This window comes from Megalopta genalis, chromosome 5 (assembly GCF_051020955.1).
Source record: "Megalopta genalis isolate 19385.01 chromosome 5, iyMegGena1_principal, whole genome shotgun sequence".
NCBI lineage: Eukaryota > Metazoa > Arthropoda > Insecta > Hymenoptera > Halictidae > Megalopta > Megalopta genalis.
In genome coordinates this window covers 471,877-488,494 of record NC_135017.1, presented here as the reverse complement: position 1 = coordinate 488,494, position 16,618 = coordinate 471,877, and the positions used below count along the sequence as shown (strand labels likewise).

General features: G+C 33.4%; 1 protein-coding gene across 1 annotated transcript; it reads right to left on the bottom strand.

The window, feature by feature from the left end:
- Positions 1 to 1,219: 1,219 nt before the first annotated feature.
- Positions 1,220 to 15,035, bottom strand: LOC117218161 (SET domain-containing protein SmydA-8). The gene is made up of 8 exons (XM_033466330.2): positions 14,713 to 15,035; positions 11,180 to 11,431; positions 9,048 to 9,317; positions 7,905 to 8,058; positions 4,439 to 4,595; positions 2,986 to 3,335; positions 2,641 to 2,696; positions 1,220 to 1,755 (listed from the first exon to the last, which is right to left on the bottom strand). Exons 1-8 carry the CDS (start codon positions 14,854 to 14,856, stop codon positions 1,636 to 1,638), a joined length of 1,503 nt encoding a protein of 500 aa, XP_033322221.2. The 5' UTR covers positions 14,857 to 15,035; the 3' UTR covers positions 1,220 to 1,635.
- Positions 15,036 to 16,618: the final 1,583 nt, after the last annotated feature.

Sequence of the window (16,618 nt, the reverse complement as noted above, 5' to 3'; positions counted from 1 at the left end):
TGCTTGGCACGATTTCCTTTTATCTTTTACCGACATCAGATGGAACACAAATTGGCATAGCGTTCGTTTTTTCAAGAGAAACTGTATCCTTCTCAAATGACACTGAAGAGATACAAAACGCATCAAACTTGTTTATCTTTGCCTACTCCCCTGCTTCATCGCTCCATGCCGACGCAGTGGAAACGGATATTTTACAAGGATCTGCTCATTCGGTTGACAGAGCCGCGCCGCTTAGACCGAATGGTACAGTGAAACACTTTTCTCTGTTGCAATCAGATGTAGTTCACTAGCTCCATTTACACAGAGTCCGTTACCGTACCCGCAGACTTACCATCAAGGCTCACGGACTGTAAGAACTTTCAGAACTTGTTTCATCCTGCCTAACCATTGACTAATGCAAAGAAAGGGGAAGAAGACTAGAAGTGACTTGACTTGGGAAGAACTTTTCTTAGTGACGCAACCAACGGAAAGGGGAACCGATGCGCGAACAGAGTATACATATAGCGTTCGTATAACCTCGTGTCGCTATCCGCGTCGCATCGTTACTCCCTCCCGTTGCTCTCCGCGACTCGTCATACCTCCCACCCGTTGGTTGCGCTGCTAAGCAAACCCTTTCCCAAACCAACTCGCGATGCTTCTCCCACTCTTGTGCCGCGTCGCTGTCAGTTGCTCTCAATAGCTCCTACTCCTTTTCTTTTTTCTTTGCTGATAAAGAAGTGGGGGAAATTTCTGAAAATTCTTACGATCTCCACAGATACTGCACGCAATGTTTTTCTTTTCTGACTTAGAACACAGACAGGTTACTGGAAGATCCGCGAGATTCGACGAGGGATAAATAAAAATAAAATATTATTTGGAAAGGATACGAAATCTCAACCAGAAAAGAGATAAGATAATGTTGAAAAGCATGGAGATGTCTCAAAATACAGGCGGTAGTTAGTAGAATTAGCTTAGGCGAAGGAGGAGGGAGGTGCAATGCGATAGGAAATAAATATAGAATATAATATGGAGTAGCAAGTGTGTGTAGTAAAATTAAAAAATAGGAGTAGGATGTAGAATTTAACACAGTGTTAGATAACAGCGAATGGAATGAGTGAGCTGTTTGAATGAACACAATGAATGGATTTAGATTACACTGTACAACCAAGCTTCGTTTCTCGGTTATGTGGACAAAAATAAATAATTTTTATTATTGTACGTATGAATGAACTCTAATATGTATATTTTAATACAACATTTAATGTTTTATAGTTATCACACAAAATAAATTCCTATTGAGAATTATAGAATACGTATAGAGAGTAGAGTATATAGGAGATACACATAGATAGAACGCGTACGTTTTACATGTCCTTCGAAAAATATTGTTTCAGCACTGAAATCGACAGTAATCTGTTATGTTATATCAGTTTCTATTGAAACTGTCATTATTATGACAGTTAACGAAACTCAAATCCCAACTGTTTTATTAAGAAGCTGTTGCTGTTTTACAACAAAAGACATATTTTGTACTGCAATTATCGGTTTTTCATTACATTCTCGAGGACAATGTGAAACAGAGGTTTCAGACAGCAATATCAAAATTTTATCCGTACTATTTCGCGCGTTATCGCGTGCTAATAATACCGATATTTTTTATTTCGATTTGTATGCCATCATTTGGTACATCTGGCGCGCCACGACCTTTCCATCTTTTAGCAAATCGGGCTCGTATTTCAGTAGATCGTCTGCTTCTTGTAACTTCTTCTTTGCTTGCTGTGGAAAAAAGACAAAAAAATAACGGAAGCACCAGATGATAATGTCGTTCCAATTTATTTAAATTCAAATAACATTTTAAAATTGTAGGCATTTAAAAATAAATGTGACGTGAATTATTTAACAAAATATGGATTTTCAATCTAAGGACAGTTTGTAAAAAACTCTTGTGCAAACACATGGTCAGATTTCGTTTTTCATTCTTAATTTAAAAGGATCATTTAGTAACCTTGATCAGATGATTTTCAAAATAAATGTTGCATGTTACTGTAAGGAAAAAGTAGATGATAGTGGAAAGTAGAATCCAATTGCAGGTGCGTATATTTTATAATAAAATATTGTTTATAGTATTTAAGTATTATGGTTTTAAAAAAGTGTTTTTAACTAACTTTTCATATAAACTGGCATTTCGACTAAGAAATAATTTATTTATTTTGAAGCAAGGTATGTATCTATTTGTCAACAGGTACAGGGTTTGGAAATACAGGGTGTCGCAAAATTATTGTACAAGCGGAAAATGAGAAGTTCCTGAGGTCATTTGAAGTAACTTTTTCCTTAGCGAAAATGCAATCAGCGGCTTTGTTTATGAATTATTAACGAAAAACTGTGACTAATGAGAGGTGAGATCAGTTGGCGCGTGGCGGCCGAGTCAATGAAGCGGAACTGGGCTTTCAACCGCTCGTTAGCTCGCCGCCTCGCGCCAGCCGAGCACGCCTCTCATTGGTCACTGTTTTTCGTTAATAACTCATAAACGAAGCCGCGGATTGCATTCTTACTAAGGAAGAAGCTATTTCAAATGGCCTCAGGAGCCCTTCATTTCCCAGAAGTAGCATAATTTTGAGTCATCCTGTATACCTAGTAGAAGTCTATGAGTAAATGACTTACCGCCGCAAGGGCCAGTGCGTGCAGTCTAATTGTAGTCCCCCGAATATGAATTTCAGCTGAAAAATAACGTAGTTAAATATAATTTGAAGGCTTTCCCTAGGTCACAAAAATAACAAGGTTATTTATATATCATACTATTGTTTCAAATAAAAAAGATCATTGCAATATGTTTTCTATAAAAGATCCAATACAGTTTTAATTTTTAATAGCATCGTCTACGACCCATAAAATTGATGTATTTATAAAATGAATACAGTTTTTTCGCAATTTTGTGGTATAAAATAATTGTTATGGAAAGACTAGTAAATCTGTGACTGATAAGAAATGATAATAGTATTAAGTTACCAGGCGCGATAGTTTTCAGCAACTGATTGAGCTTTTCGAATAATTCTAACCGTTCAACCAGAAGATTTTCATTTTCCAATTTTAGACATTCTGGTCTAAGGAATTCAACCAAAGCTATCATAATGCCGACATTGTAAAAGTGATTCGGATGTAGAATGATATCGTAACGTTTCAAAAATTTATCACACGCAGTAATACTCTCATCCCTTGTCTTCAGAAAATTGCTGCGTACACCTTCTAAAATCCGCTCCACCTGATCGCAGCTCATCTCCGATTTACAAGTGTCACATATGTAGGGCAATGATTCTGTTCCGAGGAGTGTTTCTGGCAGAACGTATCCAGGACATTCACTATACATAAAACGACAATTAGTCAAACAAATCTTCGGCTCATATTTTGATAAGCAACGAACGATAAGCAATTAATGTAGATTTCCCAGCGCTGAATACAAATTTAGAAACTGTTTTTCTCTATTATTTTTAGTTTTTGAAATGTTTAATTTTGAAAGAGACGTTTTGTTTTAAACTTTAAGATTTGTTCATCTTTATCTTTATATAGGGCCTTGTATACGATGATTCTGTAAACATTTCTATGTACAGGGTGATCCATTTAAATCGATCCAGGCAAATATCTTCTAAACTAATGATTTTTCGCAATAAATGCATTAGTATTTTTTTTATGAGAATGACGAGCCGAATCGACTAAATAAAAAAAATGTGATTCCATTAAAAAAAGAAGTGAAGTTCATATGTCCTCGTCTCGCGTTCACCTAGAAACATCTTAGTAATATCAGATTATATGCCACTTAAAATCATTCAAATTTCGTTTGAAACATTTCTCATCTTCAACGGTTTCGAAGATATTTATAATAACTGGAACGGTCTAAATGAGTCAGCCTGTATGTACAACGATATATCTTAATACGTGATACGAAAATTTGTTCACATTTAACCATATTAAAACAATATGTAAATTCTTCAATTCGGTTTGAAAAGTATCAGTTTGAGATAAAATCTGAACTGCGTCGATAATATATTATATAGGGTGTTTATTTTATCTTTCGCACGCGTAATATTTTTGTTATGCCTGATATTAGAAAAATAATTGCTTGATTTCATGGAACGAATATAAAAGTAGGACATTGTTTTCAAAATCATCGTCGATGTTTTAAGTGGGGCAATATATTTTCCTTAATCCAATATCGTAGTTAAAAAAAAAATAAAACGAATTTATCCATGTATAATATCCTAACTTTTAGATGATCTTATAATACTATAAATCACGTTTAAAGAATCGACCACGATCTTGAAAACTGGACTTAAAATGACCTTGGAGAAAGATGTCCTAGCTTTATACTCGTTCTTATTTCTAATTTTTTATTTTGAAATTATTTTTACGTTGTTTATTTTTGATTTGTTAACGTACGTATGTTCAAGAGCCAAAAGTATCTTACACGTCAGCGCATTTCAGAGCGTTAAACATTACGCCAAATTCGGTGGGATCCTTACATCTGTCGCAGTTACAATACGCATATCTTTTAAGGAAGAGTTTAGAGTTCCTAATTTTAGTACCCCATAACGGGTTTATATAGCTCAGGGTTATGTGATCTCCTGAAACACAGAATGTAATGGTGGCCTTTATGTGATTCTATTTAAAAACACTAACTTATAGGTTAAGTGTATGAATTACTGTGCCCATTAAAGCGACGTCCAAAGTATTCGACAAATTAAACAATTTTTTTTTATCTATATCGCAATTCCTGAAACATTTAAATTATACATTTACATTATTATGTTTCACTAAAGCAATATCTTAACGATATCGTTAACGATACTCAAAGATACAATCTGTCGGAGGGACAGATTGTATGGTTTGAAGGGGCACATGTTGCAGTGGAAATAATATCTTTTTAAAGGTCATATTTTTTCGTGACTTCAAGATCATCGATGTTTTCTTTTTTCAAATGGGATTAGGTATTTCTATCTGTATTCCATGACAGCTAAGATCAAGACGAATCCAATGACCTATAGTAATATGACCGTCGCGTGACCTTGAGTCGGTCGAGCATCGCATTGCTCGTTGCGTTATGAATTGTCGCGCCGAAATCGTGGCGTGTGACAAATTGTGAAAGTCACGGAACATCGCTCAGACGTACAATAAATAAGTCAATATGCCCAAAGTTCATTTCGAGGAGAGATAACAAGTAAAAATATCTAGTACATTAGAGAATCATTCCGTAGATATGAAACTACACTACTACGTCCAACAAGAATTAGCACAAAATATAAACAGTTGCACACGAGCGACGCGTGATCAAGTCAGCGTCGATAATAATTTTCAGGTCCATCTACATGAGGCTACTCTGTGAGCAAGGGCCGCAGCATCGATCACGTAAACGTTCTGTTTACATTTTGTTTCGGTTCTCGTTGAACGAAGTGTAGTGTTAGGTGAACTGCTGACCTGTATGCAGCCAAATATCTTGAGAGATTACCAAAATCGCACATCATATTTAACACGTCGAGCGTCGCGTCAGGTAAATATAGGTAACACTAATTTTTGACCAATTTTGAAAATTCATTTTCATTGTAATATATTTGAACATACTGAATTTGACTAGGACATTTCGGGTGCGATGGTGTTCTAATGTTATCCACTATGATAAATTTTAACTTTCTAGTTTCGATTGAATTAATTAAAAAATTGCTTTGACTTTTTGTGAGAATTTTAGTGGTTGACCGTCGACGCTGAACATGTTAAAAGTTTTTTTTCAACGAAGCCGATATTAAAACTGAATTAAGAAGTATGTATGTAGAAGTCAATGGAAATAATTTTGAATATTCATCCCAATAAATTTTTCATCGTTGTTCTTTTCGTTGTAGTTATTTCAGCATTCGTGTACATTTCTAAATGTTTTAACATTTACTTATACAAAAGGTCACGCGAAGGTCATTGCATTTGTTACTACCTTAGCCACCATGACATAATGATAGAAATATACAGGGTGTCCCAGGTTTTAATGTTCAAACTTTGTCAGTATATTCTATGGCACAAAGTAAGAAAAAAATGTTATGTAAACATAGGTCATATAGAGCTTTATTAAGAAGTTATAACAAAAATTCAGAATAGAAATAGTAATCAACTAAAAAAAAAATAAAAAATAAAAAACGATCTTCGATCGATGTCAATCATGTATTGTCAACAACGGTTATTAATACATTTCGAAATGTATTTTAATAAACACAGCTTACATAAACACACGGCATGTGCTGATCTATTCAAGCCAATGCTCGCAGTAACAGCAAGTTGATTACTATTCCTATTCTGAATTTTTGTTATAACTTCCTAATAAAGCTCTATATGACCTATGTTTACATAACATTTTTTTCTTACTTTGTGCCATAGAATACACTAACAAAGTTTGAACATTAAAACCTGGGACACCCTGTATAATCCTATTTGAAAAAAAAACAACGATGACCTTGAAGTCTCGCAAAATATGAACTTTAAGAAAAGAACTATTTCCACCGCAATATGTGTCCCTTCGAACCATTCAAATTGTTCTTCTAGCAGTTTTGAGTATCGTTAATGATAACGGAGATATTGTTTTGTAACAGCTTTAATGAAACATCCTACGTTGATGTCTTTTATCTAAATGCGAATTTTTTTATAATTGAAATATATAAAGAACTCAAAATGTTTAACAAAATATACAAAACCGTTGTTGAGAAAGTGTACAGTGCCCTTAGAAAGATAAGAGATTAATTATTGAGTATCAGTTACCCCCAGACTTTCCTAGTTACCGTATGTCAATTTCTGTACACTGATCTAGTTACTGTGTGTCAATTTCTGTACATTGATTTTGTTATTGTGTGTCAATGTTTGCACGCTAATCTACTCAGCAAATCCTAAATTTGTTATGAATTTGACAATACACATTTGTGCTAAATACCGAGCCATCTGTTTCTACATATCGCACGGATTTGACACCAACGCCTTGTCCATGCCAAATAGTGGCCAAATCCAGGGCAAACATTATAGCGCATTAAACGTTACTTCGCTACAAGATTTCGCGAAGATTTGCCACTGATTTGGCAACGCAAAGTGTCTGGTGCCAAATATCGAGCCATCTGTTTCCGTACATCGCAAGGATTTGGCCTTGGCAAAATTCATATTAAATGCGATCTAAATTCTCCTTCTAGCAAAGTTTTGGCATCAAATTCACGTAAATATATTTCTTCGCAAACTACACTACCAAGAATTTTATATATATATATATAATCGAAGCAGACTTGGCTGACTGAGTAATTATTGTGGTCACTTCTAGATAAATAATCCTATAACAAAAATGTAGAGAAGCATGAAATATTCCGTACCAAATTATTTAGCATAATTTATTATATGCGTTTCAATACTGACGATATTATTCAAAACAGGAAAGAAAACCACGTGCGTTGCGTGCACGCGGACCAAGAAAGCAAGGTTAGAAGTAACACGTGGTTTGCCATGAGAGGGCTCAGTAACCAACGTAAAAAAGACTTGAAAATATAATCCAGTTAAAGTTTGATGAATATAATAGTTTATATTTTTCTTTTAAAAAGCATCGTTTTTGTATGTTTTTCAACGTCATTTTCAACGTGTTCCTTAAGTTTTCTTTTTTAACATGATCAAGGCAAAAACATATAAAATCATTATCAGAAATTTAAAAAATTAGTTTCCGCATATTATTGGTCTTAAGAAGTCAAAATTTTGATTATGAAAAATGCAGATCAAATTTCGTTTAAAAAATTCAGTATCTATAATTTAATAATGTTGGTTTTAAGTATAAATGATATTATTGTATAGGCACAGTATCCATGTGAGCACAGTAATTGACACATTTAACCTAAATTAAAATTACGTAAGTCACAATGTGAACTTACCTTTAGCTATAGGTGTCACGGCCTGAACAATGAATTCATTTTCACTCGACCACATTTTCGTACAGTTTGGTCTACAACTGTGCTCAGTAAATGACGATAACTCGTAAACTGCAAGATGTGATGGTTTTATTCGGGGAACTGTGAATCCGTTGAGCTGCAATTTATCAAGTTGCGTTTTCGTAATTTTTTGAACATTTAAGTAAATGTCATGAGTGTTACTGTTACCGCTATTCATTGGTAAAAACGTAGGACAGAGTCAATAAATAAGGAATAGCATCCAAAGATATGTCTATGTGTGCAATTGTGCTATTTTGAAGGATCTAACGAATTAATATCGATGAGGTCCGTGGCATGTAGTAGTTGGTCAGTCGAATAAATTGATAATCCATAATTTAATTGAAATTTGTGAATTTAATAATAAATAACTTAATTGACAAGAGACTGGGTAATCGTTCTTTCATTTGCCGATATTAGAAAGTAAAGTACTCTCTGCTAATGGTTCGGTATACATGGTTGTAGAGCAATATACATGGCATCCCAAAATTATGTTACTTTCGGGAGATGAGGGTTTCCTGAAGTCATTTGAAGCAACTTTTTCCTTAGCGAAAACGTAATCCGCGGCTTTGTTTACGAGTTATTAATGAAAAACAGTGACCAATGAGAGGCGAGCTCGGCTGGCACAAGACGGCCGAGCCAACGAGCGGACGCAGTCCAGTTCCGCGTATTGGCTCGATCGCCTCGCGTCAACTGATCTCGCCTCTCATTGATCAGTGTTTCTCATTAATAACTCGTAAACAAAGTCGCGGATTGCGTTTTCGCTAAGGAAAAAGTTGCTTCAAATGACCTCAGGTAACCCACATTTCCTAGAAGTAACATATAATCTTGGCACACTCTGAATAATATCCATACGTTTTCAAAAAAGTACGTGTGTTCGTTTTTAAAACAGAATATTTTTAACTTTGCGATATTCGAAATATAGAATTATAGGCACAGAGAATATTACGAAGAATTTTGTACTCGTTTGTTTGCAAAAATACTGATTTACAATTCCTTCAACTAATAAGTTAAGCATTTTCCCTTGTTTGTATTTTTCATTTTCTATGAAAATTATTCATCTCTTTTCAATTCTGTTAAGGAACGTACCTGCAGGATTATCGTGACTTTCATGATCTCTTCGTCGGTTATGTTCTCCATTTTAAAATACTTTCTGATGATAGAAATCATATTTATCATATCTTGGAGGTCCTCGAGCTCACTATTTGGTCTCGCGAGCGACATCACTTTTTCATAAGCTGGTGGATCGGCATCTTTCATAGATAATATTTTTATAACATTTATGCTTTCATAAAGTGGGTTTAGAACACTTATATGATCACTATCTGGACTTGTGCTGCTGAACTCAATGTTCGCTAGCTGCAACATCGAACAAATATTTGTATGTGAAATTCCACACAATATGGCACTCAAACATAAATGAACGGTTAAAAATATACAATAAATCCTGTTCTACAGGTTTTGCACTCGACAGTAATTCTTCCTAAATTATATTCAACTCTCAGCAAATCAAATTAACCATTTTGCAAATAAAATTAATCCTTTCACAGATAAAAAATGATAGTAATTTATTCAGTATTTAAATTTAACATGCGTTTTATTACAAATAATTGCAGGTATGTTTTATTTGAACCCACAACCTACAAAAGTGATCATTTCATTAGCGAAAAGTAGAATATGATCTACATAATGATTAACTTTTAGTGCACAAGCTTTCGAGATTTTTATACCTTTCGAATGTTATACATTTCGAGCATTATACCTTTAGAATAGGTATACAGATTTTGCATATCAAATTCAACTTTGCGCGGGTCACATCCACCTTTCTCCAGATCACGTTCATGCTTTTCGAGATCATATTCATCTCATTTCAAATAAAATAGACGCTTTCGCGAATTAAATTTATTTTGCGAGCACAAATATTAAATAAATGTTTCACATTCGCTATATGTTTGCACGCGCAGAACAAAATTAGAAATTTCAGAACAATTTTGTATCGAATGTGGGAGAATTTGATTTGTGAATAGGTGAATTTATTTTATGGAAGGATGAATTTTATTTCGAAACAGATTCGACTAGTTTCAGTGTTGAGTGTTGACTTCGTAAATGTTGCGTTTAGAGGTGGCAACTCGGATGACCTTGAAATATGCTGTCAAGGTCAATCAACATTCTGAATAACTTTTCCCTATACAGGGTGTCTCAAAAATCACTCGCAATCAGGAAATGATGGGTTCCTGAGTAATTAATCATTTGAAGTAACATTTTTCTTCATACAAATGCAATCCGTGGCTTTGTTCATGAGTTATTAACGAAAAACATTGACCAATCAGAGGCGCAAGGCGGACAAGCTAATCAGCGGACGCAGATCAGTTCCGCTCACTGACCCGACCGTCTCGCGCCAGCTGATCTTGCCTCTCATTGGTCACTGTTTTTCATTAATAGCTCATAAACAAAGCCGCGAATTGCATTTTCGCTAAGGAAAAAGTGACTTGGAATAACCTCAGGAACCCCACATTTCCCGGAAGTACCATAATTTTGGGACATCCTGTATATTCATAAACAGGAGAACCAAATCTACCAATATGCAATGTTAGAACTAAATCGGTAACCCGAAGGCCTTGCCTTGCACTCTCTGAGTGCTTCCGAGATTTTAAGGTGACCTTGGTTTTTTATAATGTCATTGCATATTTTTTATGTAAACGGATTATGTATTTCAAGGTCAATTCACATTAACGCATAACACTTCTGTCCTTGAGAATCTATCAACGTCATTTAATGCTATTCAAAACTTCGTTAAACATACCAAAACATAATGCGAACACTCGCTAAAAAAATGTACAATTTAATCAGCATTAAATGACCTTGAACGATCTTCAAAGACTAAAGTATTTAGGTCAATGAATTGGTCTTGAAATGCACTATCTGCTTACATAAAAAAAATATACAGTTCCAGTTAAAAAAAAAACAAGGTCACCTTGAAATATCGGAAGCGCGTCCACCCAGCAAAATTTTGCGTTCCCCTCGAAAGAGGTTAAGGTTAATTTGAGTGCGTTACTTCACATAATTAAGTGCGTCACTTCACATAGGACACACAGTTAACAGCGGGGATCAATATTTGAATAAATTTATTGATATATAGGCTATTTAAAAAGTCGCTACGAACGTTTGAAGCCACTCACTAGCAGTGTGCGAGAATGAGATTTTCTCAATGTAATAGTTACCTTTTCGAATCTGCGAGAAGCAATGAAATCACATTCCGGTCCATGCGCCTTACAGTTTTTACAAAGAAGCCAGTCGCATTTTGTGCAAGGTTTTGAATTATCTTTCTTTAGCGACACGAAGCAGTTCAGACACACGGGAGCGGTAGACCAACAGGGGCCAGTCAGCAGAGGTTTTTCTTTGAAAAGGACTTCTCCAACCTTGATGTTCCTTGTGGTGACAAAGTAAGATCCCAATTCTTTGTCCTGCACTAACTTTGAAACAAAATTTTCTGGTCAATTAAGAGCATCGAGAACAGTTTTGAATTCAAATTGTAAAAGAACAACAAACTCATAGCCGGTGCCTAGGGTTTTATAAATCAATGGTTTTGCAACCACCAGTCTGCAAATAAATTATTTTTATCCACTCAACGCAAAGTATGCCCGGACAAAGGATAATATGTAAACGGTTACAAACGTATCAGATACTTATGTTACCAATAATGAACGAAAATTTTTTAATTTTTTCAATGTCCATTTAAATAATGTGCACTCGATCGTAATTAAACTATTTTAATGTCTTAGTGATAATGATACATCACTTCAACGTTGTAAGTAATCCCAACAATCAAAAGTCTATTTCGAAAATATAGTATCGAAATTTCGAAAATATAATACCGAAATTCCTAAAATATATCAATGATATTCATTAAAAGATAGCACGTTTGAAATTAGCCTTCTATGACATTTCCGGTTATTTACCCATAACGTCTTACGTTATCGATACTATTAATAGTCACTTATGAACAAAATTAATTTATATTGTTGATGAAAATAGGTACATGGTACGATAAAAAGTTAAAGGATAAAAACGTATTATTTGCAATACTATTTACTTGGAATGTCATTATTCTAAATACTATTCTGTGAAATATTATCATTTGATGAAATATCATTTTGTTTATATTTTAATGAAATATTTACTTTGGAATAATATTTCCATGTGCTACCATTAAGGTATATATTTGCAATGCTATTTCCATATCTGACTACTATTTCAAAAGAAAGTTCATTTACCAAATTCTGTATCACATGAGAAGACAAAAATATTCATAGCGTTTTTACTATTTCAAAAATCTATATTTCCCCAACCCTGCTTAACACATTCGGGCACGTGAATGTTATGGCATTCTTATTTTCATAGTGAAGCAAAATGACATGAATACTATGACATTGAAATTTATAAGCCGCATTATTACGCATTCATTTCTACATAGCGTTTTTTTGAAATTGTTATATACTTTAATTGAACCCTCAGATGCAAGAACGGTTTGAGGGCAGTCAAGCCCTTCTTGCGTAAAATATATAAATTGATTTTTCATTCCATTCTAAATATATCCTGAAAATTTGATTGTGGGAGCTCTAAAATTGGCGAAGTTATAGAAAATATTGTATCGATGTACGACGTTCACGAATAAGGTTGATTGCCAAGTAAATATCTTCTGGTATCTTTCTGTGCATTATGAATAAACAATTGTGCTAAAAATCGGAGAAATGGTGTCTTCAAGTTCAGAATACGACAGTGAACCAACTCCATGAAGATCTACAAACTTTGATCGAAGAAAACTTCATCAAGAGGATATTTGCAAACGTAATTATAGTGAAAGACGGAGAAATCAGGCGATGTCATATGAAAATTCAAGTGGAAAGATTGGAAATGAGAAGATTTTTAATCCAGTCGTTACATTACGCTAATATTCATTTTGCATGCCATAAAAAATTGTATGTTAATTTTCATAAGCAGCAAAGTAAATCTCTCCGGGACCTCTATTTATTAGGATGCATTGTGTCAAAAGAGATTAAATCTAGGAATATTAACCCAAAATAGAAAATCTGTGAGAGTATTTTGTCACGTGTAATCGGTCTAGATTCATTGTTTGTCGAAAATTTTTGCTTCAACTTTTTCAAATATCTGTATAAAGACTTCGCATTATTCAACTAAAAGTGATCGCAACTTTGTATTATATTCAAAGAAACTGAAAAAGTTGGGCAGAGTTGCGATTGGAAAGCAGAAGTTATTTACGAAAAGGGCAGATTTTGAACTTCTTTTTAACAGAATAAACCTACAGCAAAGGGCAAGCGCTTTACGATACAGAAATATGACCGTATTAAATATTCAACTTGCGGCAATATTCTTCCTAGTTCATTCTATAGTGCTAGCTGTGAACAATTCTCATTTCTTTCCAAGATGCAACAGATTTCCAACTGATTTCGCAATGCGGATTTCAATCGCACCAAAGCAAATCGGGAACGCTAGAAGACATTAAAAATTGGCATGATTTTTTGAATGAAGAAGAAGTAAATTTGATTGAAGAGCGATTTAAGAACAATTTATCAGGAGATACACAATCTGTAGACTTTGATTTTGGATGAATCAAGTAATATTGAAAATATTATAGACGAAGCTGAATAAATTGAAGCAGATAACGAGTACTCCTTCATCTTTATGTTACGAAATTATAATCTTTCTAATATCAAACGTGTACATATTCTCCAATATTATATAAAAATCATAAGCAATAAAAAACAATGTTAACAAATATCATTTTTTACCACACAAAGCCTGAGGATACTATAATCAATAATTGTCGTATAAAATACATTTATTACGTAATTCATGTTATACCAAAGAAATGAAAAGGAGAAAAATTGAAGTTATAAATATCCTAAAGAATTTTAAAACAACTTCGCTAGGTACAAGAAATCGGACCCTTCTTACAAGCAGGGGTTCAATTTAATCTGTATCGACGTGAATGCTATAGCGTTCATTGTATATGTATAACTATTAAAATGTGATGTTCTGAGTATTTGGTCTAAATGCGACTATGTTTATAGCCCACTAAAATGTTTTACTGTCCGACAACGTGTTAAGTTATTCATGAATCATTATTACTTGAATACTTAGTCATCGTAATCATTTATCATGAATATGATTTCACATTACACGCAATCATTAATCAGATTACTTTTTTCGCAAATCTGATTTCTACCACGGACGCTTAATATTATTTGGAGTCATCAAATGTATATGGCGGGAGTATTCGAACGATGGAAATATTACTATCAAAATATAATGCTGTGTAAATGCAATTCGATAATTTCATCAGCATAAATATTCTTGTATGTACATTTATTTAACTTTTCATGTGTGCTATTATTTCTGTTAATTATAATATTCCAAAGAATTGATTACAAAATATTTGATTTCATTAATATTTCATAATATAAATAAAATATTAATTTCATAATTATATATATATATATATATATAATTAATGAAATCAAATATTTTTTATACGTATATATACGTATATATATCAAATTACATATAAAAAATATATATAAATTAAAAATATAATCAGTTGAATTTAAACCAGGAAATTAAGAATCAAGTATTGAATTTTTAGTACTAGGTGAATCTATTGTCAATATTCAGACACCCAAATTGTACTGATGTGGCAACGGCGAACATCATTTGAATTAAACAGTAATCTTACCTTGTACGGTTTGCAATCTTTAGAGTGCTTATCCCAATGTATCTTCTGGTGTTCTTTGCAGCAGTAATATAAATTTTCGCAGCCACAACATTTGAGAGTCGCATTATCCCCGCAAAAAGCACAATCTTTATTAGGAGACGTCATTGCTCGTATTTTTGGAAAAGCTTGTTTTCGCAGAATGCAAAATCAAATTAAAATTTCAGAAGTTCTGCACGTGGGATCGCGTTTAACGAATTTCGGTGGAACAGTAAGCCGTGTCCTTTATTTCCCGGTAATCGGTCTGTTTACTTACGAACCCGCGATACGACTACAGTGACGATTCGTCCGGTTGTACTTGTGACCCTTACCTTATACAGGGTGTTCCCGCGATTTAAATCGCCAAACTTTAGACATAAATTTAGGATTTATTTACTGATATAGTTGTAGGACTTAATAATGTGTATGCGATCGGAATAATTCAAGTTCGCGTAAATTACAAAAGAAAATTGTTGTATTTATTGTAAAAATAATTATACAAATAATTGTATTATAATAATTGTATTATATATATTACAGATAAACGTTACACCTATGAATAACAAAAGAAGTGGCCGACTGATCACTGTACACCTACTATTTCGTAATACGCTTGCACTATTCTCAATTTCAATGTTTCAATGTTATTAACAATTAATCGGAACATTTTCGTTTGAAACATTTTTTAGTATCATCGACGATTTCGAAGATACTTGACTGGTCCGATTTAAATGGATCACCCTGTGTTAATACTGACTGTAAAATAATAAAATCAGGTGAAATAAAATACAATTATATTAAATTAAATTAAATCAAAAGTAAATGTACCAAAAATCATTATTCGTAGAATTAAATTCTTCTTCACCAGGTGAAATGGTATTTTTTTATCAGACGAATTTTCAATGTATATAAGAATAATAAAAAATTTATATAGTATTAAAGTTTATATATTTTCATATAATATTAATATATCTCGCTAAAACAGTTGCATTTCTTAAAATTGTTCCAACCGTCGAAAAATGCCCTTCGCGACATAACGATCGCTGTCGCTTTTATATCGAAAGAAAAATAGGAGTTTGCTCTAATGCTAGCAGCAACATTTTTTATGTCCGTAGGCATTTTTAGTATACCTTCAGCTGTTTTTATATTGTAAACCTAACCTGAGCAATCAAAATAGTTAACGGAATAAATTAAAACAATCAAACGTACCTTCACTGCTGGTTTATGTTATACAAATTTATTTTAAGATGTAATAATGTAAAAACAAAACTTATTTTAATAATATCAGTTCATGGTAATGTTAAATAAGAACTTGTAAGAACTGTTTTAAGATTTTTACACTTTCGCACTAATGCAAGCGAAGTATAATATCGCCAACTTTTCCATTCATGACTATTTTGTATAAAGCTTGCACTATCGGATTTGTCTCGCTGTGCTGATCGAAATAACTGCAAACACGGTATAATTAAGATTATGCAGGATATCCCAGTATCGAAATCGATATCGATATCCCAGTAAAAAAACAAATCACAAATATGGAATAAAATCTTTCCATTTAAGGCTTCGTTGTCGAGAAAATCGACTTTGAATATTCAAACATGAGATCTTTTTATTTTTATTTGTCATTCCATTCAATGACAAAATTAAAAGTTGTTATATCGTTGATTAGTCTATTATTATTGTTATTTTGGAAATATATCTATTATTTGTTATACCTTACACGTGCACTCTTATTCACACACGCGTTCAACCCTACATAAAAATCAGAAAAAATTGTCACTAATGCACTTCGACAATCGTGATATTTTTTTAAAAATTTATACACGCATTTAAACTGGAAAATTCAATCGTAAACCATTAAACCGGGGGCACCCTATACCCCCCACCCCGC